Below are 27,768 nucleotides of genomic sequence, written 5' to 3'. Positions count from 1 at the left end.
ATCAAGGCCTTCCCTTCAATAAAACGTTTTGATAGAAATGTTTGAAGTCTAGGACAGGACAAGGCAATGAAAGCCGACCCACATGGATGGGATACACACACCCCAGCTCTTTAGCTCCCTCTACAGGTCACGGTCACCTGCTTTGAAAATGCCCCAGCTTTTCACCATGCTCAGATCTGCTACAAATACTGCTACCTTACTACAAATAACCATTTGAGACATAGCACATGCAGGCAATACATTTTTTTTCCTCCTTCAATTTATTTATATTTTTGGCAATCAAAAGATGAAAAAGTTATGACAAAATGTAGACATTCCAGCAGACAAATCTGCAACAGAAATTAAGAGACCTGGTTGGAAAGAAGGCACGCAAAACTTGAGCCTTTAGTTGTTGCCTAGAATATACCTTTTTTTGTTTAAATGTAATGCATTCATGAGTACATTAAAATTGTGTAGGGCTTCACTCTTGAGTGAACTGGCATTTGACCGATATGTTTGTAAAAACAATTATTCTCAGTGAAGCAGCCTTCTTTGCCTTCACATCAGAAACCTTGCCTGTAATAAACAGGCATGATTTGTTGAGTGGCCCAGTTGAGAGCCGCTCTGACTGAGTATGTGTTACATAACGGATTGTTTTTCACTTGAAAATCTGTTATTTTCAGCGAGTGACACTGTCATGCGATGAAGTATTAATTAGGCTTTAGTAAGCATCAAGGGGTGCAACTAGAATTTTGAATGGCCATCACTATAGGCCATAGCAAAATTAAACCAAAACAAGGACGTAAAAATATACAGTATACAGATAAATTAGCAGAATTCACATCAGTTTCATAAGTATTTTGTGTAGATAATGCTGAGAACAGCAGTTTGTAGCAGCAGAATAATGTTAGCGGGCACCCATTTTTAACAGGGGCTCAACAGCAAAAATTAAAAATAGTACCTGACAAAAAAAAATGCAGTTCACTGAAAAACAACAAAAGCTGAAACAAACACACAAACTATTAAATGCACAACTGTTAATGTATAAAAATGTGTTACCACAGTGTAAATAAGTTAGTTGTTTAACCAGCTTGCTGGGAAATTAAATGTACTGAAATTAGTAAATATTTACAGCAGCAGTTTTGTTGCCATTGTGGTCTTCCACAGTTTAATTACATCATGTGTAAACGCTTCCTGCATCATAACTATGGACTCCTCGCCCCCAGGCAAGGCTGCACATTTACAAGATTCATAAAACAAATACACTGAATACAGTATAAAAACATACACTTGCCCTGGTAAATAGTCCATGATCACAGGATTTTCGATTTCATAAAAACCTCAAGAGTTGAACTAAAGTCCAATAATTCTAACACAGTAGTCAAGTTTCTCACACGTCCATTTCCTTACGTTAGTAGTAGTGGCGAGGAAAGGGCGTCTTTTCAGCATGAAAATGTCACCGTCTTCATCTTTAGGTAAAAAAGTGGGAAGATGCGCCCTCCCTCCACATAGACAATGATAGTACCTTAAAAATACAACAAAACTCAACCAATCACTGCCAATGAAAACATTCAATCTGGATGGACTGCAGTAGTCACATGACAGATCAGAGTTACGGCCTTGGCCAGTTGTCTGCCGATCATCTCCAGCCGTGTGTCTGTAAGACCCCTCTGAACTGATGACCTTTCACATGGAAGTGAAAGGGAGTCATTGCCTGGGGGCCATGACCCTCTAACCCTCTTTATTGGACGGAAGGGTGAGGAAGAGGAAGATGAGGAAGAAATGGAACCTTGTGGTTCGGGTGGTTAGCTCAATAACAGAGACATGAGGTTCATCAGTCATACTAAAACACACACAAAAAAACCCACTGCGTCTGTCAGTCTTGCAGACATTTACACAGACACGCCTCGTGTACTCAATGAGACAGCTCCATGAAGTAACGTTACAGTCAGTGGCAGTTTACATCCCTTAAGTCTCACATCTCTTCCTGACTCCTCTGTTTTCATCTCCTCTGTGTGCGTGACTAAGTCTGTACAAAGCCTTCAGCACACTCTCTGATCCCTTCTCCGCGTGGGTCTGTTTAATTATTTTTGGGGTAGATCTTCTCATAGAAAAAGTTCTGCGCCAGCAGGTAGAGCTCGCCGTCCTTTTCTCTGACGGCGTGGGCCCTGACGAACTGAAACTGCTCCAGGGCAAACTCGTAGAAGTCGTTCTCCATCTTCCAGATGGCTGACTGCTGCAGCTTCGCGATGGACTCTTTGGTGGGCGGCTTCTTCTCGGTCGTCTTTCTCAGGTGTGATTTCTTCCCTGCAGCAGGGAGGAGGGAGGGGAGATTTAGAGAGGACAGGAAACAACAACAGTTAAATAAGTCACGAGGTGTGTGTCTGTGTGTGGTCACAGGCGCCACACGAGGTAATAATAAGTATATACGTGTGGAGGCTATTACAGTTCACAGGGCAGCGAGTGTTTTAAATATGGTAATGTGGTTACTACAAGTACATTTAGTTTCCAGATTAGTTCACATGATTAATATGCAAATCTGAGAAAGATGAGAGGGATGAGCACATCGTTTCAAACTTCACCCCTCTGGATGCACCTAAGACGGCAAATCGACAAACACAGCACCCCCTTAAAATTTTCTTGGTGAGTGCGCTGGAAGAAATGTCATATTCATTGTTTTATTATTAGTCAAAAATATAAACAGCACGGAGGTACAGTAAAACACTTGGGCTAAAAGGAACACAAAAAAGTCCTGGGGACTTATTCCATTGTGGTCCTATGTATTCAATTCAACAGAGCACAGAATATTAACACATTAATACATGTCATCAACCAATCAAATTCAGAACACTGGAAGCCAAATGACGCAAGACAACCACAAAGAGCATCTACTTGCTCCAAATGAAATACATTACCTGTTTTGTAAAGCTCGGTGGCTCCCCTGAAGAAGCGTGGTAGTGCAGCCTCCAGCATCATCACAAAGTCCTCCAACTCTTCAGTTACCCCGACCAGTAAGTACTCATTGACCAGGTTATATTTGGCCTGTTCCAGGGCCCAGTGGCTACCTACATTCCTGCAGAGACAAACTTTGTGTTTTGCAAATTGCCAGTACTTTCCCCAGTTGTTATGTTTCACCTTTTCAAAGTTGAATTGTTCAAAACACTTAACACAGAACACGAGGCAAAGAGGGGGGGGGGGGGGGGGGCAGTGGGTGGAAGGGAAGCAAGGCAGGTTCTGGTGGAATACAGACATATTGTCGCTGTTGGGCTGAAACCTTGTATGTCCACAACCATTACTTTTCAGGAAATGGAAGAAAAGAACCTGCATGTTCAAATGGATCCAATGTAGTTAATATTAGTCAAAATCTGTTCTTAATACTTTTCATTAGTTAAATATTTATAATACCCACATACAGACTTTTGGGCACTATTTTGGGCATTATGGGCAAAGATCTTTAAACATTTTCAAAATAGTTAAACAATTTTCAAAAATAGCGAAAATAGCCGATCTGCAGAAAACGTTGCGCGCAACACTTCCATGTGACAAAGTATGAAAGAGGACATCAATTTATGAAAAAGCATACAAAGAGATACAAGGTTTCTGCCTGACAGTGACGATATGGAGTGACCTTGTGGGGGAAAGAAAGAAAATGAGAGAGAGAATATGGAGAGAGTGGGATGGAGGAGAAGGTTTGAGACACAACAGCAGGGGAGTAGGAGGTATGGGGAATGAGGGAGGGAGGGAAACGATTAAGTCAGAGGAGAAAGTTGGAGGACTGCACAGACGAGGCTGAGATGACAGAAAGCCAGAGCAACTGATAGTAGAGAGGCTGGAGGGAGGGTGCTGGGAAAATGTTGAGGCGGGTATAGATAAAGAGTATGATGGTACTATAGGCAGCAGGAATTGCTATGGGGAGGAAATTAAATGATAAAGAGGCATATAAGGACTTGAATAAGGATAAGAGGGAGTAAAGGTGGACAAAGGCTGTTTAATAGAATATGTAAATTTTGAGTAAATACGTTCTTTTAACAACTTCCCACAGTATGACACAAAAAAAGCGGCACAAGTCCAGTATTTATTTAGTTCACCAAGGCATATTAACCAGTGCCACATTAACCCTGGCAATCCTCTTGTGGGCATCGGTCAAAAAGGTGAAAATAGCCGATTTGATGATGCGAAGCGTTGTGCACTTGTATCTCAGCTATTTTCGCAGTGCGACACCATTGCATGACACCATCGTATCACAAAGCATAAAATAGGGCTTAATTAGTTAATGCCTTAGCATGCATTTCATGGGAAGCGAACAGTAAAAGCTAATTTAGCATAATCTCAAATATGTTAACACATGACACTGTAGCAGTAGTTTAACAAATACTGGGCCCACAAGAATTTCAGTTTCTGCAGATCTCCATGTTGCACAATGCCAGGCTGATCAACCAGCTCGTCATAAAGTATAGTGTTTCATTTGAGAGAGCAAAGCGGCTTAACAGGTGAAGGCAAGCGAGTGAGTGAAAGAAAGATTAAGTGGAGTGAGAAAATGTGATATGGGAAATGAGAGGGAGATTGATAGATTGATATACAGATAATCGTGTATCTACAACACATCAAGGCTGGCAGAACTATCAAAGAGACCTTGAGAACAGGAGTACCTGTATGAGAAGTGACTGCTTAATGTAGCGTACTTTGAAAGTCCTTAAAACTACTTGAATGTCTGTGCTGGGCTTTATGACTTTGAACAATTGGAGTTACGCTTGAATCAACTTACTACTTAAACACACCAACAATACAAATCACAGAAATGTCACTTTGAACATTGGATCAAGCTCTCTTACTGCATATTAAAGCCTCTATTCTACTACTGTACTGTAGTTGATGTTTCAGCGGCATACACAGGGGGTTAATATTTGTTGTGTGTTTGAAGCTGATTCTTACATTTCTTTAATTGTAAGGTTTGGATAAGACTAAATGCCTCACCTAAATGTAAATGTGACTAGTTATTACATATGGGGCCAAGGATTTAATTAAGGATGTGCAAGGACATACCAGCATTCAGAGTAGTGACCACAGAAAAAAGGAATCTGTAGCCAAAGTTTCTCAGGAGCACAGTCTGAGCCACCCGCCGACACGCATTCATCAAACGTCTGAAACACAAACACACGGCGTATATGCACAACAATCAGTCTTTTGTCTATTCTCAACATATTCTAAAAGGGGAATTCTGGTCAAATTTGACAAAGATGCATTCCCATATATTTTCCAACCATTGTGATTGTCTCTGTACAAAATCTAATTTACAGTGCTGACGATTTCTATAGAACTTGGTAACCTAAAAAGCATTGTACTGTGGCAAATAAATACACCAACCAAACGATCACCAAATCACCCAAAACATGTTATTTTCAAATCTTGCATGCCTGTTCTGCAAAGCTACATTTATGTACTTAAGCACATAAGTCTTGTGTTAGATTTGATGATAGTTTCGGTGCAAGCTTTGCAGTTATTTTGTAGAAGCAAAACAAGGAAGTGAAGTCTACCATTGCATGCCAAACAGATATACTGGATTCGATTTTGGTTGATGGGGTGTCCCGGGTATAGCACAGAGAAAAAGTTGTGGAGATTAGCAGTTTAAATCATCCGTGGTGCATCCAGCTTGGCCGGGTGCTCCAATAAAAAACTCCTAACTGTCAGGTGAAGTGGTTAGCGACTTCATGTGCATCGGAGGAGACACGTGCTCATCTACCCTCCCACATGACAAACAGCAGGGTGTAGCAGTAACAGGGACTACTCTTGTGTGGGGAAATTTAACATTTTCTTTTTTAGTTATTCCTTTTTTTTTTACAAGCATTTATTTGATAGATATATAGTGGAGATTGACAGGAAACACAGAGAGAAAGTAGAAGAGTGACGTGAAGCAAATGGTTCAGCCGGCCGGGAATCTACCCGGGGACTCGCTGTCATGTATTAGAGGCCATGTGGTACGCGCCCTAACCACTCAGCTAATGGGTCGCCTCCAGGAAATTCCCATATATATTTATCTTTGATGCAGCATAATGTTTTGGTTTCTATGTTTTGTCACTGGGAAAATGAATCAAGTAAACAAATCACTATCAAGTAAACATGTCTGATAGACAAGTATACATTTAAGCCATGAAATCTAAGATTGTGAAGGAGTTTAAGACATTGCACCTTTTTGTCTCCTTGTTTCCTGCGTCTCAGGCCTGGTCGGTAATCATCCCCAAAGCGCAGGAAGTAATAGTATGACACGAGCCTCTCAATGGGGTCCCGGATCACATTGATATAGATAGGTTTCCTCTTCACCCCAAACCTGGGTAGGAGAGACAAACACCTGGGTTACCAAATTCATCCACAGTATGTATAATCACTAAACTATTCACACACATTTTTCCAAGTAATTTTAAAACGTCACATTACATTCAGATCAATTGATCTATTTTGGTTTGATGTCCAATTGTCCAGGCATGCTTCAGTTTTTTACCAGAGGCTTATGTTCAACTAAACAACAACAAAATGACCACAAGGTGGAGTCACCGGAACAAATCCACAGTAGATCTGTGGCTGCACAGGTTTTAACAGTGGTGGAGCTGTAGTGAACGTGAACATGGTGATCACGTCTTACTTGGTGAAGTCGAGGAAGGAGACATGGCCATGGTAAAAGGCTGGTTTCATCTCCCTCCATTCTGTCACATTCTTCACAAACCGCACCTGAACAAAGAGAGAACATAATTAACCTCTAACAGATTCATTTTGGCTGGAGTCCATTCAGCCGGTTTCAGTCCCAGTCGAAACAGGATGCGATTTCTCTCACAGAGCAGTGGTCGAATCTACAACGAACTAACCTTATCAAGTTCACAACAGTGCACTCTCAGAGTGACAAAATCCGGTCACTTTAAACCCAGATTTCATCCATAATGCATTGCAACATAAACGCCTCCTGTTTAGTCATTTACCCCTAACCCCTCACACAAAGTGACCCTTGTAATGACACATTTCTAATCTCCTTTCTTTGCTGTTCTAATACTGTATGTCAGTTTAAAGGCATTGTTTTTGAACTGTGCACCTCGATTCCAGCCTTTTAGCATAGGTTACTGCAACATATTCAGCATGAATACATTCATCATAATTAAATAATTATGAACTAGATGTGTTAAAATAACGGATTAGCCAACGCAGTCACAGCGCTGTAACACGCAATGTGAGAGAGGGTGTATAGAGGGTGATGGAGGTGGCGGTTTGTCCACTGACTCTCACCTGGTCCTGTATGGACATGACAGGGTTGTTCTTGGTGGTGTTGATGTGCAGGACGTGGTAGTGATTCTTCCCACACAGGTCGTAAGCGATGTTAGTGAAGGAAGTGCTGGCCGTTTTGGGCACACGGTTGTAGATGATCACAACGTCTTCAGTGTCGGCCAGCGACGTCGGGGTGTCCCGCTCCCGCAGCAGCCCGTCCTGCGTGTGCCGCTGTTCAATCTCCCGCACCTCGTGCCTGGCAATGGCCCGCTCTGCACAGAGGTGAGGAAACAAGGGAAAGGGATGGAGAGGGAAACAGGAAGAGTTAACCACATGAACCCCGGCGTCCCAAATCTGGGCATGTCATAATAGGCGAACATCTGGCTAAAACAGGCGAAGATTCTGCAAAAATATCAGATCTACCAGCATGTAACACGTCGCGTCAAAACACAAAGCGTTATAAGCTTGTAGATGTGTTTTCCTCAATTAACTTATGTTAAGAGCTTGTACAGAACAAAATGCACCCACTGGCATTTCAGTACGCCAAGTAGTTTCACTGCTAGAGGGTAAGAAGGTAATGCCACGATAAAACTATGCTACTTTTTTGGCCCTAAAGTTAGATTTTCAGGCAGGTTACTCCCAGGCTGTGTACCGCCCCCAAACAAGCTTCACCAATCAAACCGTTATGTTTAGGTTCATTTCAAAGATCGAGATGGACTTGTTGAGTTTGGCTTCTCACACTGTTGCGACATAGGAAATTAATGGGAAATGGACCAAAAGCTGATTTTAAGCACAGAGTAAGTGATGCTTGGGGCCAACAAGGCTGCTACTGTGCCAAACTTGAAAACTTGTATAGTATCACTTTAAACGTGAGGCTCAGAACACAGAACAAATCAATGTTTGTCTGGGGTGTTTTCTAAATGGAAATTGACCTGCAAGCCTCATGCACAGCAGTGCCCAGAGCAGCACAGAGAGAACCTGGATTGCTTTTGAAGCAGCTGGTGGCAATGTTTGTCGTGTCTGTAACATATTGTTTATCGTTTGTGAATCTATCCTGTTCTTCTTCTGAGTTTAGTGCACTAGAGGTTGGTCGGTCCCATATAAGCACATCTCCATATATGGGCATAGCGGTCGGATCTGTGGCTCTAGACAACTGGGTTTCTGTATCTGTAAATCCTTGTCCCTTTTATGGCCATATATGGATTGTCATCGGTATGTGCCCATATATGGGCATGCCACCTTTAGTGCCCATATATGGAGCTGACTGATTTGTTTGATAAGATAATTGTCTCCGCCAGGAGACTATGTTTTCGTTCTCGTCCTTCCGTGTGTCCACCAAGCTAACATTGGTCAAGCTTCACATGACACGTGACAATATGTCGAAAGGGTGTGCTTTGATTGGCTAGCGAGACGCATGATGAAATAGATATCTATACATAGGTGTGTCACTTCAAAAAATCATTTATATTTTTTTAAGTGACACACCTATCCATCAGCCAAGCTAACATCGGTCAAGTGACCTCTTTTCAGGGGTACATAAATAACTTTAACATTCACCTTTTAACAAAAACTTTTTGTTTAACTAAAAGATATATCTTTTACCCTACCTTTAAGTTTTAGAAATCATTTGTAGAATCAGCCTCAGATCTAAATGCGTAGTAACAATGGCTGTTTGATGGTTGATTTGATTGTGGTTGCTTACCACCTCTGTATCTCATTACTTATTGCTATAATAATATAATTGCTATGATATAGTAACATGTTCTATTTTTTAGTAAGAATTAGAACATTTCTAGAAAACTATGGTTAAAGATAGGGTAAATGATTTCCTTTGGTTAAAATAGCACGGGTCCGCTGGCGGAGACTTGTGCTCCGAGGAGCACATTTTCTAGTTTGATAAGAGTTTTCAGTAAAAAAAAGAGGCAGAGAGAGAATCGAGTGGGCATGACACACAACACAGTTGAGATGCATCTGAACTCATGACATATGATTCATGACTAAATCTGTGCTTAGTCATGACTGTTGTAAGCAGCCTGACAGGCAGACTCACCAGGACACCACCCGCATTCAGCATTTGATTAATTTGTCTGATAATAAACAGTGTAGACAGGATACACAAGTGACAAGTGTGATCCTGCTTTTCTTCAACTAAACAAGGTATGAAAGGACTTTTACACTGAATCTTATCGTTCTATTGCGAGGAGGTTGTGGAAACTCTGACATAATACTCTTTTATTTAAAGGACATTTTCCAGCTTTTTAAAGCTGGAAAATATCCACTAGCTTACATAAAACCTGCCAAAATGCTTACATAGGCTGGCTGAGATACTGTAAATGTATCCCACTTTGTTTTCTGCTTCAACCACTGGTCAGTGGAGTAAATGTGCTTTATTGCAGATGAAAGGTATCACACTACACGGAAGTTGGCTATAAACCTATCCAACTTTCAGGTTATACAGAGTGTCTGTAATGCTCAAATTATTCATCCAACCAAGTATCAAATGAGAAATGTAATAAGGCTGATAGGTGAGGTGATGAGAGGCTAGTGACAGGTTATGAGTTAGAGGCCAGCAGTTACAATACAGACTCAGGGTTAGTTAATTGTCTTTAAGAGAATCAATAAACTGTTGAGGGGGGGGGGGGGGGTAAGCTCCAACTAAACTACAGCCGTGAATCCCATGAATAAAGAGACTACAAAAAATAGCCTAGGCTGCTTCTTCTCTGTTTTTATCCACAGTGTAAAACAGTTTCAAGTTGACTGATGGCAACAATGCCTCCGATCCCTCCATGGGAAGGGTGGTGGTGGTGGTGGGAAGGGTGGTGGTGGGGGGGGGGGGGCAACACTGGTGCACCTAATACCCGTGGGAGCCCAGAGAGGAGCCAGCCGGCGTCTCTAAAGCCCTGCTGGCTACAAACACACAGTTACAGCCTGCCTGGCTGAAAAGGCTGATCTACTGACTGACTGACTGACTGACTGGCTGACTGGCTGGCAGACTGACTGGCAGACTGAGTGGCAGGGTTAAAGGCTGCTTTACGGGCTGGCTGAAGGTCTGGCAGCTGCCACTGTGGGGCAATTAAGTTGTCATCTGTGATCCCGCCACCCATTTCAACATCCCTGCAGACGCAGACACCTCACAATTTACAATTTAGGCATTTAGCAGACGCTCTTAATCCAGCACGACCCCTCCCTCCTTCTCTTTCCCTCCTCCCAGCTGTTACTGTAGGACCACTGATCAAAGCTGGGTGTAGGACAGAGGTGCTAACAAAGTCAATACCTCTGCACCCTAGTAACTGATGGACACAGAGTCGTGACAGATGGCCGTCAAGCCCAAGACACAGGACTGTTGTAATGGAGACGACCTTCCACGCGTCCATCCAAAATAGACATAAGCCAAAAGCAACAAACACAGACTACTAGTATATGTAACTTCATCATTCGGCTGCTGGCCTTGTGATTTGTGCAGATTCATTCACAAACTGCACACATACTGTAACTGCACTTACTTACTTACCATCAATTGTTCAAGACTACACAGGGAGGCCATGCCATTATTTAGAAGTGTTGTTACTGCATTGTACAGAAGAGAGAAACAGGAAGAAGATGGAGTCTAATAATGGCATGGTTTCCCCGTGGATCTCTGACGTCATGCTGATGACCAGATGATGTCAGTATTGCCCAAATAAGGACAGACGGTGGGACAAAACTATGGCAATGCCAGTTGGGAATGCATGGCATTCTGTTTATGCCATAGCCTACCATTGTACCTGTTGTCAGAGTACTGAGTGCAGTATTCATTATCATAGTACTTACTTGGAGGCCAGTCTATGAAGTCATATTGATGACATCTCCATATATGGGCATAAAACCGACAAGCCCTGCGAAGCCACCACAATACGCCACGCTGAGTGTCTGCTTGGCCTATCAGTCAAGCTGAGGTCAGTTAGGCCTTCAGGAAGCCCAGAACCGCTGTCTCCCCTCAGACACGAGTTCAGGCCACTCAGCATACATGCTTTTTCAGTTCTCGGAAACTGTAGCCCCCCCCCCACCCCCCAATTGTCTTTTGGCAAGTTCCATCAACGGGTCTTATACACACCCCGAATTTGAGACAGTTTGGTCTATCGCCCTCCGAGTTACGCCCCGGACAGACTGACAATCAGGGACTTACACTGCTTAGTGGCACAAACGTGATTGTCATTCGACTCTGCACACCTTGGGGTTAAATGAGACACACGGTCGGACACTGTCCGAGTTATGCCAAGGAACAATTTTGTCTCACACACACACACACACACACACACACACACACACACACACACACACACACACACACACACACACACACACACACACACACACACACACACACACACACACACACACACACACACACACACACACACACACACACACAAACACAGATTCCGTGAATTAATTATAGTATAGATAGATTACTGGACAACCGCTGATCCGACTGACTTCTCACTCAGGACTGCACCCCCTCTGGTCTTCAGTGATTGATACACACGCCAAATATGAAGTTGATCAGTTAGAGGGTTCTTGAGATATGTGGGGGACACTCACTCACTCACACACACACACATGCATGTATAGATATGTGAAAAATGCTTCTTACTGGCAGCATGCACAAGACATTTTCCACTGATTGGTCCAGTGGCTTGCGAGATTAGCCACGGACACACAGAAAGACACAGCGTGTTCTAGACGACTCGCCACCTCGGAGCGAAGCCGTAGAAACTGAAGCAAAGAGGGGAGGTGTGAGATAATAATTTCTGAAGTCTGAGATCTTGTAGTGCACAACTCTAGACACTGTCCCCGACCCAATGCTGACTGCATAGGCCTGTGACTGGAACTATATTGGGCTATAACTTCAACTGTCAGCTTACTCCCTGTCCCTAGCCAGAAGAGAAACTCACTTCCACAGGGCCTGAGGAAGAGGATGTCAATGTAAAATCTGCGGTGAAAACATACTGTTGAACGTTCTTTCCGTAAGGTTTGCGGCTGATCAGACATTTAATTTTTTTCCCAGTGGTGGGAGGGCAATTGAACAGACCAGGATACCCTTGTCTGCAACAACAATGAGTTCAACTTTGCAAAGAGGCCCAGAAACCACTTGTTAAAGACACGGTTTTCTGTGCCAAATTTCCAACAACTTGCAAGGAGGGGAGGCAGGCCAGGAGAGGGCTTCCTTCTTTGTTATAGTTGCCCCATTCATAAGGCGCAACTGAACACGCTTGGCACAAACCGCTGTATCAGAGGGCGCCACACTCACTTAAGCTTAGTGCTCCCCTCTGAGGTCATTTAATTAGAGAACAAAGGTTTGAATTACTATGGCCGCTCAGCAGGCCTTCCTTTCATTCCACATTTCCGTTGGTTCTCCCCTGCCCGTCTCCATGCATTAAAAGCTAATTAAGAACCGTGGAGGCAACACAGGTCTTAAACATTGTGACAAGTACAAGCCTATTACTCTGAATTTCATTCAGTGTGAAAGAAGAGTAAAAGAAAAAAAAATGGCCATGGTTGAGGTTGCTAGAACATATTTACTGAAGCAATTTCGCGGCTGATTAGACCCGAATACTCTGAATCATCGTTCATATTCGCCTGCAGATCTGCGAAATGTGACAGGCCGTCATGTATTATGGCTACCTCGTCAGATCTGATGGGATAATAAAAGCAGTGGAAGAAGATGATCCTTTCTCAAAGCAGCTCATAAATCCATCATCAATCCAATTCAGCAGACAGAGCTTTCTCTCTGCCTCGTAGTAGCCCCACGAACCAAAGCCTAGTATTGGCTGGGTAATAGAGATTGGCTATCGGCGGCAGACTGAGGTGTACGGCTTGTATGGTTCTGCTTGGGCGACGCCGGATTGCAAAATCAATGGAGGATGACAAGGAGGAGATCTAGGTTGCTGCTATATAAAAATCGAGTTAGTTCTGCAGTTATTGCTGCTGGTGTTCTTCTTTCTCTCTATCTAGACTTGGATGCAGGCTGCTGTCACGCCATGCCAGGTTTCCAGAGGGACAGTTATGTCACCACTCACTGCAGCACACAATTATCACCTTCCTGAACATTTGGAATAGATAAACAGCACTATGTAATGTATGCAATTCAAAATCTAATTATTCTAATTTAGTCTGAGGCTGTTTTTACCAGAGAGGGAATTAACACTGACAAAACAGCAAACAGTCACACATTTGCTGTTTTTCAGTGGCTAACTAATGGGAGAGATTTAGGTCTGAACCTAGAGTTCCGGTATTGCCATTGTTATTTGAGTGGTGACAAGGCCTTTGAAACGTACTGTGCAATCTATTGTGCAGCTTTTCAGTGCTGCTGCTGGCAGCTGTGTGGATGAGTAACAAAATGCCAGATGAACTAGAGCGCTTTCAATAAGTGACTGTACAGGCACTCTGTACTTTTCAAAAAAATCAAATATGACAAAATGCAGGCACTCAAGCACAAGCACACACATCAAGGCAATGCAAAAGCGCATACTGGAATGCATGTGCTACGATACAATGCATAAATTCTTAGCTCATTATGCTTTTTCAGTACGTCTGTGATGACAGAGGGAGCAATAGAAAGTAGAGACAGAGAACACTTTCTCTGTATTTTGGCATAGAATCTGACAGAAACACCATGAGTTAAACATGTAATCTTTTTCTTTTTTTAAGTGTTCCGTTTAGGACTAATTACTAAAGCTTGGGGAATTTCTTCCCCTGGCTTTGACACACAACTGCTATTGATGGTCCATGAAAGATCTCATTCACTGGTATGTCCTCCACAGTACAGCTCCAGACAGCTGGAGGAGAGGAGAGAGAGGGAAGCGAGGACAAGAAAAGCGAAGACAGGAGAAGAGAGGAGCGAGAGAATGCATGCCAAGACAGATGAGAAGACAGGACAGGGACCAGGGGACAGGGCCGTATGAGAGGTAGACTCAGTAGAAAATGGGAGTCGACAGCCTAATCATGGTTCATAACAGTCAGGGAAAGATTCACTTGCTGAGCTTCCTCCATAGGCTGGACAGATGCTGAGAGACAGATGGTGAAAGAAAAATAACCTGAGGCACCCAGAGTGTCCCCTATTCTCAACCTTTTTAACTTCAAGGACCCCCAGTTTGTTATGCATTAGGCCACGAACCCCCATTTGATACTGTTACAAAGGATAAAACATGAGATCACCACCTAATCTGGCACAACGCCAGCGTGATGTCACATCTTTATTTATACATACTGAACCCCCCACATAGCAGGCAGATAGAAGAAGATAGAACTAGATACAACCAGAGAAATAGCGAAAGTAGCTAAGATTATAGTCATATATCAGAGAAGCCTCTCGGACCACCAGGATACTGAAACTCCAGATAGTTTAAGAATTTCTCCTACTATTATTCACAGAATCTTATTCTATTATCATGTTAACCATCTGACATTGAGGAATTAGATTTAAGTGACTATTCACCCCCAAACCAGTGCCTAAGCGCATTCTTCATTAAGTGTGGTGGCTTCCTATATTCTGTGAGTATGCATGGCGTCTCGGTGTTGTTAATCTATACCGTACAATCCTCTGTTCATTTATCTCAAAATGAACCGATTGGCCCCTTTAGGTAAGGGGGCTTAGCATTATTAAACAGACTAGCATTCAGTAAACAGACTAGCATTTAGTCAAGGTTCATAAATGTTGTCACATGCTTACAATACCGCTCACCACTGTCGCAACACTGCAGGTAATTATTGAGAGGTTTTTCAACATTGTTGACAAAACAATAGTAGTAATAATAAAAGTAATATAATAAAATATAATCAACAAGAAGGTCAAGTAAGTGTGTATTTGCATTTGCGATGCATCACATTTGTCACTTGAAGAACCGGTTACTTTTGTGACAGTAAGGGATTAAGAGTGCTGCTGATTAGTAATGGTAAAATCAAAGGTGAATGATATCAATCTTAAATTGTGATAAGGAAAAATATGCAATATCTATAACTCGAAGCTTCAATAAGCACTTAATGAATTACATTTTCACAATCAATGAGTCACCTATTGTATTGTATTGTGCATAATGGAAATTAAATTAGAGGCGTGAGAAATTAAATTAGGCCTTGCTTGTTAGAACAAAAGAAGTTTGCCATAATGACCTGCTCTCCTGCGACACCGGCTCACTCAATATCCTCATCCTCCTTGACCTCAGTGCTGCCTTTGACACCATCAACCACCCCATACCCCTCTCAAGCCTCAAATCCACCCTCGGAATCAGAGGAAACTTCCCTCTCCTGGTTCATATCCTACCTTTCGCGACAGACATCAATTCATCTCCATAAACAACTGCAAACTCCAAATCCCACCTTTTCAGACTTGCTTTCCCCGCCTAACTCAAACCAAATCTCCCTTTCTGCTTTTTAGTCTCAGCTTAATATTTTTAGCCTTTTAACTTTTTTCTCTCCTGATAAAGCCGTTTGTTTTGTAAAGCGACTCTGGGTACTAAAAAGGCACTATATAAGTCTGATGTATTATAACAAGATCAGTAATCCAGGGTTTTGAACAATTTTTCCTTAATTTTTCATGTGCGACCAATATTTGACCAGGACCTTTATTATGGCTGTTTTGTGTTAGTGGACACAAGCAGAGAGGAACAGCAACGATTGGGGAGACAAAGGACGTGATGCAGCAACAGTTGTGAATCATATTCTAACACGTAGCCGTCGTAGCATTGTGAGCACAAGGCAGAGGCAGACCCGCAGACCTGGAAGAAAGCTGCTGGGCCTATGAGGTCAAGTCTGCACAAAGTAATCCAGGATGAGGTTACTGAAGCCCCCCCAAGAAGGGTGTTACAAACAAGGCGGCTTTGTCAGTGAATCCTGACAATGTGATCCTCCGGCACGGGGAAGAGACAAAACATGCCCTTGTGGTCACCGACAGACAACAGGACGCGGACACTTTTAAAAGGTTAAGTGGTTGAGGGCATGGGTCTTATGACCATAATTACTCCACTGAGTGTCATCACAGAGGACAAAGTTAACACCACACCACACCACCTCAGAAATGACCTCTTTGTGAAAGTACAGAAAGAGCAACTCGCGGGCCCACGCTCAGAGCATGCTAGTTTGCTGCCTAAGCTCTGCCACAGTCCATGAAATAGATGAAACACAAGCTGTTCCATCTAAACTCCAGAGCAGACTAAATATAAAATGCAGCCACATGTTGTGGCCCATCAATAATTCTCAGTCTAAATGCATGCCGTGTGTCTACATTAATGATAACAGCCCTGCATAGAGGGAGACACTAATCATCGTGGTTCAACCTGCCATTTCCTCCCTAATATTTCTATCGGAGATCGAAGCCTTGCAGCGCTGCTGTCTGACAGGTGAGCCAATATCGTCTGAGGACAAACGGAAAGGGGGAAAAAAGGGGGGGGGGGGGGCATTCTGTGCTTCGTCAGAAACAGCCTGTCAGATGAAATTATGGAGCAATTTATACAGATAGCGGAAACGGATCTCATCATTCCCTGCCTTGTTTAGAGTTAAGGCGGGTCGGACAAGTTGCTGAAGAGGGGGTGGGGGGATTGATTGGATAGAAGATCTCATCTTGGCACTGGCTTGTCATTGACTAAGCAGTGGGAATTATGCAACATTTTCAGAGGCATTTGCTCTTTGGAGGGTACGTTAGGGAGGGGAAAACGTGTAGCTAACTAATGAGAAGATTGACTTGCTCCTGTGTTAAACCCTCTGAGGTGAAGATGCTGCAAAGACTCATCAACAGCTGTCCGTCACTGGTGGCCAGTATAGCATTTAGCAAAAACAACAATTTCCCATAGGTAATATCTCGAGTAGTAGTCTGGTGCTCCTTTGCTTGAAGCTGTGAGGAAGAGTAAACGCAAAATATTCTCTGGCACCCAGGGGGCGCGCCCACTGGTAAGAGTGCATACCAGTCAGACAAATAAAGATATAGTCATTCCTGCAGCTATCCCACCCAAGGCTCTTTGCTGCCTTTCACTGTCACAAGCAGAAATGCAAAACATTATCTAAAACAAAAAAATAAAATTTGGGCATCCATAGCAGACAAAGCTGGTTTAATGATTCAAAAGGACACATTACCCATAGCCACTATAGGTAATATAATATTGCAATAAACTGTTTACAAAACAAAGCAGATCTAGTTGCTTGCTGGCTACAACTATGATCTCTCTTTATCTCCCCCTCTTGCTCACCATGCCAGATAATTAATAATTCATAATATAAGAGTCCAGGGAAAACTCACACTCTATTAGGCAAAGGAGAGGACAGCTATTCATAGGTCTAATGATGAGTGTGATGAGCAGGTTAAGGCCACAAGAGAGTGCTACACAGATCTGTTCCACTATCTTTCAGCATGATAACATTAATGGAGGACACCAACATATCTAGTGTAAGCTGTTATATCAGCACATCTCTCCAGCTTGGGTATCGATGTCCTTTTCATCTCTTTTCATCTCATTACATTTAGCATGATTCCTCCAGGCTATCCATCTATCAAGGCTACAGTGCAGACTATTGTGCTTGGTGCAAAAGGTAAAGGAGGGAGACTAGAAAAAGCTAGTAGTACATCAATCACGTCAGACTTAGAGCAGTAATAATTGATAGCATATAATAATTGAAGCTCGACCCCCTGGAGCAATCAAGTGATGGAATGGGGGTGCAAGTTCCAGCACATCAACATGTCCTCATGTAAGGTGAGTGACTACACTCAAGCAACAACTGTCCCTCTAGTCCAGGCAAACTAGCATTTCACAACAAAGTAATGTTAACAGATTTCTTTCCTACATCATTTCTATGAGGTGTCCAGAACACCATACTAAAAGTCCTAAGAAATACTAATAATCCAAATTATTGTTAAAAAGCCATATAGAATATCCAATTTTCATTTGTCTGAGAATTCTTACTTACTTCCAAATATTTTTTTTTTTTTGCTATTTCTGAACCTAACCCTAACCCAGAACTACAGGATGTTATTACCAGATAAATTAAACAACACTAAAAGTCCTTAAAAAAAAATCCTAGTTGCGGAAATATGTTTAATTGGCATCAATCCAAGATGTCCACCAATTATTGTCAAAAAGCCATATATAGAGATGCACATACCAACAAAAAAAAAAACATGGAGTCCCTTGCACTTCAGTCAGGGTATTTTATCATAATTCCTCACCTGAAAATGTATTTGGAAGTCAATTGAAATCTCAAGAATGAAAATTTGACTTAATTTGACAATTAAACATACTTACGCACACTAGAATTTCTAAGGACGTTTAGCATGTTGTTCTGGACACCTCATAGAAATTATGTATTGGGGAAAAAATCTGTTACGATTACTTTGATGTGAAATGCTAGTTTTCAGCTAGACTATCTGGTAATAACATCCTGTAGTTCTGTTATATTGGTTCAAAAATGGTTCAAATGTTTTTTATATGTATGTTTTATCTGAATTCCTCACCTCAAAATGTATTTGTAAGTCAATTGAAATCTCAGATGAATGAACATTGGACTCGCCATCATTTTATATGGCCCTTTGACAATAATTGGCGGCCATTTTGGATTGATGCCAATTAAACTTATTTCCGCAACTAGGATTTCTTAGGGACTTTTAGTATGTTGTTCTGGTGACTTCACAGAAATGGTCTCAGAAAAAAAAGATTCTGTTACAATCATTTCATATGGCTTTTTGACAATAATTGGAGGCCATTTTGGATTGATGACAATTAAACATATTTCCGCAACTAGGATGTCTTAGGACTTTTACTATCTTGTTCTGGTGACTTAATAGAAATGGTCTAGGAAGAAAAAAAATCTGTTACAATTACTTAGATTTTGAGGTCCAAAATGAGCTAGTTTGCCTGGACTACTCATAAGTCCAGAGAAATAAACAGAGCTCAGCAAAATAAATAAACAGACAGAGAGACTGATGGAGACAGTCAGAAAGAGACAGACAGACAGACAGACAAGTAAGGATACAGAGAAAGGGATGTCTTACTCCTGATTTATACTTGTTTGCATGCAATTCCGTGTACCGAAAATAGCCGATCTACAAGTTCACAGATCGACAAGCTTGTGAGCTTGTAGATCTGCTATTTTCAGCAGATCTAGATCAGAACAGTGTAGATCTGTTATTTTGGGTGAACGGCATTGGATGCAACCATGTATAAATCAGGTTTTACAGTTAGAGGACAGGGTTCATTGAATGCAATAGTAACAAACTGTTCCTGTCCAGCACTGCACAGCACACAGTAAAAAAACGTTCCGAGTTATATCAACATTCCAGCTTTTGCTGTGTAGATGTTGTGTTATGGCCAAAACAAGATAAAAAGGCAGCTCAAAGCCAAATCCAGGACAGTAATAGGACGAATAAAATGTGAGCTGAGGAGTAGGCGGACAGCACAGTTAGACTTGTCTTCCATCCTTTTCTTATGCTTATTCTCCAATGCTCTGATGAAATTGGTTGTAAAAATGCTGCAGGTGTTTTTTCTTTGTGTGGGCTCAAAAGCCACAGGTTTAAATATTTCTGGGTTGGGGAAGAAAATTAAATTACATTTTTCTTTTATCATTTTCTTTTCACACTCTGTCTTACTCTCTCTCTCTCTCTTTGTGATACCCACCTTAGCTCTGAAGCTGGGAGCAGATTCTCTTACAGGCACCCATCCTATGAGGGTGATAAATCACAGGGGCATTAGAATATTATTAACCACGTTCAACGTTCCTATTTTTGGCATTTCGTTATAGGTGAAATTCTCAGACACCATCCTACAAATAAGTATAAAATAGGGCTTAAGTGGTTAAGGCAACCCGGTACACAAATCCAAGATACTGTTTAGGGCTATTGCGTGTGACAAGGAGGGGAGAAGGTGCTGGATGAGCATAATATCATTATGCATTATTATGACAATGTGACAATATCATGAAATCAGTTTCAATGATAGATTACACTGATTTGTTGTTATAAAGCAACAGCAATGGCTAATTAATATACTTTGTTGTACAACCGCATTGCGTTGCGTTCTTGGTATTTAGACAAAGTATAAATTAGACTTACTCTGACAAAAAAGAAAAGAAAAAAACATAGAAATTGACACCTGCTTTCACACATGCTTAAAAATAAGGTATATCATTTGTCAAAATGCCCTAGAGTGATAAAGGACTACTGAGGAGAAACAGAGAATAGCGGCAGCACGGTAAATTGTGTGCATGAAAAATTATGTGAGAGAGACAGATAGTGAGATGGAGGGAGGGAGGGAGGGGGTCGAACAGAGGAAGTCTTTTCTCAGCACGGGTTCCAATTACATCCAGGGTGTGAAACAGTCCATAACACCCCGATTAGCCAGTCTGTCATCTCGCCTCGGCAACACGCTCTTCGCTGGCTACAGTTGCTACCACACAACACTTCACAGGAACACTTTAGTGCAAGCCAGGGCCATAAATACACAACCCAATCAAGGGCTGCCTCTCGCAATGCAGCCAGCACCCAGTACGACTATTAGCACTGTGCTTCCCCGCCTCTCACAACAAATCCGTGCCTGACACCTGCGTTTGTTTCCACGCTGGGCTTCCCTCCATTAGCCACTCAAATGGCGTGTTTGGGAGCGGTGCTGAGTGAGCGAGCAGGGCTCACTCGGTACTGAGCCCTAGGTGCTACAGGCTAGTTACAGTAGCAGATGCCAGTCGACAGACTGACAGCAAATGACTCATGCCCCCCTTTCCTTGCCCTCGGGCGGGCTAAAAACGGCTTTGGACTGTCAGGGAGAGTTCAAAGTGCTCTGTCCAGATAATGGCAAAAATAATGATAAAAAAATAACAGTGGAGGTTGCACTTTTCAGAGATGGAAGTGAAAGCTGAAACAAGGTTATGTCATGATGTTCTGTCAACCAATTAGGCTTGAGGAAAAACCTTGCAGAGACAAAAGTATTTCTCTTTTTTACAATTGAACCTATTTACTAGTTCTGATACACTCATGGTCATAGTTCCGCTTCCCTCTTGATAAATAGGCCAGCCTGAGAAATTTAGATTCAGCATTAAAATGTAATTTCAAAGACGCATGCTGAACAAGGTTGGCTAGTAGTGACACAGCATGAGAGATATGCGGCAGTGATCTGAACAGGCCTTGGGTAGCCCAGCCGCCATTGTCATCCAATGAAAGTCCATGTGGTGGGCCCACAAGGACCAGGAATGCCCGACCAAACGTCCTTTCAAGAGCAAATTCCTGACCATATCCCCTGGCAGTGGAGAGTGAGGGTGGGCTTGAGGTTGCAAGTGCCTAGCATGACAAGTGAAATCAAATTCAAATCCAACCCCAGGAGCAGTGGGCTGTGGCAATGAATGAATGCTTAAAAGACATTCTTGCGTCAGCTCTCCAAACACAGATGCACAACGAGTTTATGCATCGTTCCTTCCTCTGCATTCAACAGGATGTTTATTCCTGATTTTTCTCTCTCCCTATCGGCTGGAAGGCTTATAGGGGAATTGCTGATATATGGAGCCAAATATCACTGATGGGAATTAAACTTAATTCCATGGATCAGGCAGACCACTTGCACAGCTCATGCAAAGAGCGCTTCTTGAGTAGCCAAACTCAATAATATGTGCCTGCGAGACGTCCTTCTGTGGCTTATAGGGCAGAGCAGCGCTCAAGTTGCATGGGCCAAAAGGTGACACTTTAATAAACAACTTTCTATTTACGCAGCTATATACCATAACTTTCCTCTCAAATTACCCTACCACCAGCAGGGCAAACACACTGTGCCATTATCCTCTCCACACTTCGCCTCGAACTAGGCCTGGAAATGAGATGTCATACCAGTGGACAGCCAGGGTTGACCTCTTTGGCAAATTTAAATATTTCACTTAACAAATCCAGTGCAATCAACATAATTACAATAGTAACTGTATTAACTGTCATTGAATTCCTAATGTTTCAAATAGTCCATTGAATTAGCCTATACTATCGTAATAGTTCTTACAGATATCTTGAAGCCTCAACAAACAATGATCTGGTTCTCTCATTATGAACCAGACTTGACAAGATAGCCTACTCCCTAATCAATTAGAATGTGCTTAATAATTGAGGAATGCGAACTTTGTTCACCATGGCTGAGCCACCTGGACGCCACTAAAGGCTACTCTTAAATTGCCTGGATATTAACAATCCTCTTTCAGACAGAATGATGAAGACACAAACTACCAATTCAAGGTAAGCAGCCTTATGTAATTAAGTACCTCACACACACACACACACACACACACACATGTGCGTGCGCACGCACGCACTCACGCACGCACGCACGCACGCACGCACGCACGCACGCACGCACGCACGCACGCACGCACGCACACACACACACACACACACACACACACACACACACACACACACACACACACACACACACACACACACACACACACACACACACACACACACACACACACACACACACACACACACACACACACACACAATAATATATATTCTTTACTTTATTTTGTCTCTGTAATTATTTTACTTCTATTGTATGTATTATGTTTTGTGTGATTTGTGTGATGTAAATGGTGCATTTATAAATGGTGCATTTATATAGCGCTTATATCCGAAGCGCTTTACATTGATTGTGCCATTAACCCATTGATACACACATTCATACACCGATGGTGGAGGAAACCATGCAAGGCACCAACCTGCTCATCGGGAGCAATTAGGGGTTCAGCGTCTTGCTCAAGGACACTTCGACACTAACTCTAGGGGAGCGCCCCAGCCCGGGATCGAACTGGGAACCTTGCGGTTTTCCAGTTCACTCTACCCGGCCACTCTAGCCCTGAGCCACTGCCGCCCCTATGTCTTGATTGGTTTTCGTATGTTTATTTAAACATGTTCCCTTTTGATGTAGTATAGTATAGTATTGCGTTTTGTTTTAAAAAAAGAAAAGAAAAAGGAAGCATGTTTATTTGGATATCATATATGATTGCAATCCAGCGCATCATAATAAAAAACTTTTGAAATTACTTGAACAGGAGGTGAACTGACCCCAAACTTGACAGAGAAAGGGGCTATGACCTCCATTTGAACTTAATTGAAGAAGCACTTGCTCTTTATTCATCCATCCATCCATCAACTCATCCATCCCTTGCTCTACAGTTGACCTGTCCAGCAATATTGCAGATGAGCAGCATAGAGAGAGAATTATCACCAGAACAACAGATTAGGCCTCTGGCAGGATACAGAATTGAGTCACTGCGTGATTGTAATGCAGGAGAGCTCTCCTCTCCAAAACCTTGGGACGACGATTAGCTTGGAAGCAAATCACAGCTTGTCTGCCCTGCAGGAGAGACATCTAACAGGGGGAAGTGATTCAACCTATGTGTCAGGCAATAGGATCCCACACTGTGAGGAGCGTTGTAAGAGGGTGTCATTTCAGCCTGCATACAGTTAATCACGAGCAGGTGTAAAATGTATATATGACATGCCGTTAGCTCGCTGAAGCATTTTACCTACCAGGGAGGACAAATGAGGGATATGGGTTTTCCTATGGATACTGTAATATATCATAAAACTAGTTTTGGCGTTGTTTAAAACTGACATCATTATCAAAATAGAGTCCCCACATCATGCAACTTTGTGTCTACCTGATCCTTAATGTTGTCACGCCATTGTTTTTGTTCCAGAAATTAAAGCCTAATTTATAGTTCCTCCCAAAATGGTGTCACTCACCGAAAATACAAAACGAAAAGCGTTTTCACTCAACGAAGATAACTGATTTTCAAGCTAAATGTTTTTTAAATCTGTTATCTTCACACAGATGACACCATTGTGCAACGCAGTTACTGTAAATTGCGCTAAACCTGGAAGCGGGGGCACCTGGTAATTTGCCCATTATGTGGCTGCATATCAAGATCAGGGTTCTGAAAACCTCAGTCAGAACTATTTGACTATGCAGCACATAATTCAAGGCTCCGGTATACACATCTGCTTGGTCCAGCCATCCATCAAAGCATTTTTGCCAAGTCAACAGATTCTCTGTGTGGTGGCCAGTCAGGAGAAAGGCAGGCACAGGGCCCTCAGGTTCTGTTTCAGCAATGTGTGTGAGCGCGAGTGTGCGCGCACGCATATGTGTGTGTGTGTGTGTGTGTGTGTGTGTGTGTGTGTGTGTGTTCAGCAGCCCAGGAGAGTTTAGATTTTCACTCAGTGAGTGTAATGTAGCCTATAGCCTAACCCTTTTAGAGCAGCAGTAACCAATGTCATATAGCAATCTGGGCGCCCACCTAGGACCTAGAACGAATTCAACTGTGGCACATTATTTGATTAGGCTGACTGTTCACCATCAAATCTGCAGTCTCCCTCGCTTTTTAACCATCAGATACAGTCTCATCATGAACCTATGTAACTCACAGCACACACGCAGTATGAATATAACTGTTTGTTATGGAAAAATTAAGTAGCAGTAGTAGTAGAGGTCTGTGCTAACACATGATAATCTACAAAAACAGCATTGCGATCAGAACGGCAAAGCCCACAACTTTAATATAAGTAGTTCCTCATTGTTCAGAGTTCTCAACAGATCTCTTTTGAGTTTTTCCATTGCGTCAAATTCTCTGAAGCTTCACGCCTTGCCCACCCATTCAAGTAGTGAGTGCCAGCCAAGGGTCTGACAGACAAATTACTCATGCCCCCTTCCCAAGCTACTACCCTGGGTCATGACTCTTTAATGTTTGGTCCCATGACATGAAGGTTGGTGCAAAGATTTCTCCCTGTACCCTCAGGATGCGCTCTGCTGTTCCTTCCAACAACAAACCAAAAAAAAACACTTTAGAGGCAGAGGATAGATAATCCTGCAATGTCCCAGATCTTTATTGGGAGTGTGCACTTCTTGATAGCTGGCACTGAGACTATAACACAGCACAGGGCACTTTTCAATAGGAAGAAATAGTCAGGGTACAGACAAGAAATTACTTGCTGCAGGGTAGCATTCTCATACATTATGTTATTGAAAAGATATGTGTTCAGTAAAGACATTCCCCTTTTAATTTCTAGAGTTTACTATAAAAATAACTCACAGTCCCATCTCTGGCCTGGCTTCAGAAATACCCACCATAACCGGCCAGTGGATAACACATCGCTCTGATTTCCATCTTTCTCAGAATCAAGTACCAGGTCCTTTACCATTTGCATTAGACTAATTGTATGTAATTCTTACAGCACAACATCTGGAGCTGTTTGGCACAGAGAGTGGCAGCTGCATCCTCCAACACAATGTTGTTGGCTTGAGAGTGTAATGCAGGCATTTCCATCTCTACCATAGCATTGATTTGGATTTTTCACACAGTCAAGAAAACTTTAGCATATCCCCATCTGTTGGGTGGCCACTGGCCATAGCTGAATGGGTAGCGAAGTACTGGGAACAGAAGGTCCCCGGTTCGTGTCCTAGCCTCGGCTATGTGTCGAAGTGTCACTGAGCAACATATATCCCTAACTGCCTGCCCCTGAGCAGCCATCAGCTTGGAGAAGCTGATGGTCTCCCTCCCCTTTTCCTTCATCAGTATGACATGATGACAGTTCCAGTCGCTCTATAGTTTATCAACATTTCATGGCCACATGAGCACAGCATTTCGTGGCAGTCTTTACCATTTTGACAAAATGTGACCTCTTGGGGAAGAAATGAGTGAAAAGCTGCTCTCCAGTAACCATGTACCACCTCCTACTGACCTGAATGCACACGCATGCACGCAGCTGTCTCTCTGACACCCCATGGACCACCACAATGCTTCACCCCATGGACCACCACAATGCTTCACACACTCAACCAAGAGAAACACATACATCACACTGGCTTTGTTTTCTTAACACCCTTGGAGACATTAAGTGTTGTTGGTGTGTGCAACACGCTGTGTGTTGGTGGTGTGTAACATGCAGTGTGTAGTTGATTACATTGTTACATGTAAAGTAATGCGTTGTTGGTGTGTAGCTTGCAGTGTTGTTGGTGTGTAATAGTGTGTTGTTAATGTGTGTGTTGTTGTTGTGTTGATGTGTAATAACATGCAGTGTTGATGTGTAATAGCATGCAGTGTGTGTCGTTGATGTGTAAAAACTTGCAGTGTGTGTGTGTGTGTGTGTGTGTGTGTGTGTGTGTGTGTGTGTGTGTGTGTGTGTGTCATTGATGTGTAATAACATGCAGTGTGTGTTGTTGATGTGTAATAACATGCAGTGTGTGTTATGCAGTGTGTGTTGTTGATGTGCAATAGTATGCAGTGTGTGTGTGTGTGTGTGTGTGTGTGTGTGTGTGTGTGTGTGTGTGTGTGTGTGTGTGTGTGTGTGTGTGGCTGATGTGTACTAGCATGCAGTGTTGATGTGTAATAACATGCAGTGTGTGTTGTTGATGTGTAATAGCATGCAGTGTGTGTTGCTGATGTGTAATAGCATGTAGACAGTGTGTGTGTGTGTGTGTGTGTGTGTGTGTGTGTGTGTGTGTGTGTGTGTGTGTGTGTGTGTGTGTGTGTGTGTGTGTGTGTGTGTGTGTTTTTGAAGACTGCAGCCCTCTCTCTTACCAAGCTTTCCCCGGGACTCCTCCAGCTTCTGGATTTGGTTCTCCAAGAAGAACATGGCCACTGCGAACGCCAGCAGCGCCAGAAGCTGAAACTTGGGTGGCATCATGACTCTTAGCAGCCCCATCAAACAATCCAGCGGGAATTAAGTCATTCCATGGCTTTTTTCGATGGAAACAGTGAAAGCCCAACGCGGCGTCGATAAATCACAAAGCGAAGCGGTGCGTGTGCATGGCCCTCTATGTGTGATCTCACTGTGGAGATGTTCCATCCACTGTTACGATCGTGACTCGATTAATGCTGACGCAACTCGCTCATGTTCTAGTTAATAATTACTCGACGCAAGAGACGAATGTCCTATTAAATAAACAGAGATCAGAACAGAATGTAGTCTGGGTGAAGGTTCGTCTGTCTGTGTGCTGCTGTTGTAAGTCGCTGTAGCGTCGCGTGTGTCCCTCTGTCGCGCTGCTGTGCCGTTCAGTCAGTGTGTTCTCCAGTGTTGCCAGGTTTTGTGAGGGAAATAAGCAACCAGGTCTATGAAAACAAGCCCAATTGATGTGACTAGTCCGTATGAGCGTCAGATATTTGAAAAATAGCCGATCTACAAGCTCACAACGTTGTGAGCTTGTAGATCTGCTATTTTCAAAAACTCTTGCAATAAAATGTGGAATATTTGGAATATTTTGTTGAAACATTGTACACAAATGCTCCCTAGCAGTAGCAGCACAACACCCTTTCATGATTTTTTTTGAGAACCACTGGTTTGAATAATAATTGAAACATTTGGAAGCAAGCCTAAATAAGCATGTACACTTTAGAAACAAGCCCATAAAACCGCAACCCGCAACTACCAATATAATATCTACAAGCAACTTCACAGAAACACAAGCCCAAAGTCGCTTATAATAAGTGGACATGGCAACACTGGTGTGTTCTCCTCCTACCTCCTGCACACGATGAAGAAGTTATTAGTAG

General features: G+C 42.6%; 1 protein-coding gene across 1 annotated transcript; it reads right to left on the bottom strand.

Annotated features, from left to right (window-relative positions):
• Positions 1-242: 242 nt before the first annotated feature.
• On the bottom strand, positions 243-27,255 carry hs2st1a (heparan sulfate 2-O-sulfotransferase 1a). Its single transcript, XM_084057213.1, has 7 exons — positions 26,797-27,255; positions 7,249-7,499; positions 6,617-6,702; positions 6,166-6,304; positions 5,023-5,120; positions 2,895-3,052; positions 243-2,286 (listed from the first exon to the last, which is right to left on the bottom strand). Exons 1-7 carry the CDS (start codon positions 26,918-26,920, stop codon positions 2,060-2,062), a joined length of 1,083 nt encoding a protein of 360 aa, XP_083913339.1. The 5' UTR covers positions 26,921-27,255; the 3' UTR covers positions 243-2,059.
• Between the last annotated feature and the right edge of the window lie 513 nt (positions 27,256-27,768).

This window comes from Gymnoscopelus microlampas (genome assembly GCF_963454915.1).
Source record: "Gymnoscopelus microlampas genome assembly, chromosome: 5".
Classification (NCBI taxonomy): domain Eukaryota; kingdom Metazoa; phylum Chordata; class Actinopteri; order Myctophiformes; family Myctophidae; genus Gymnoscopelus; species Gymnoscopelus microlampas.
Note: the sequence above shows the minus strand (reverse complement) of the source record. Positions and strands in the feature narration are given on the sequence as shown.

Bases quoted from the DNA above. Each gene is read 5' to 3' on its own strand.
- hs2st1a (XM_084057213.1), bottom strand. From the start codon at position 26,920: ATGGGGCTGCTAAGAGTCATGATGCCACCCAAGTTTCAGCTTCTGGCG. The intron at 7,500-26,796 runs GTAAGAGAGAGG...ACCTCTGTGCAG, and splicing joins GGAGTCCCGGGGAAAGCTTG to AGCGGGCCATTGCCAGGCAC. The intron at 3,053-5,022 runs GTATGTCCTTGC...TTGTCTCTGCAG, and splicing joins GGTCACTACTCTGAATGCTG to GAATGTAGGTAGCCACTGGG.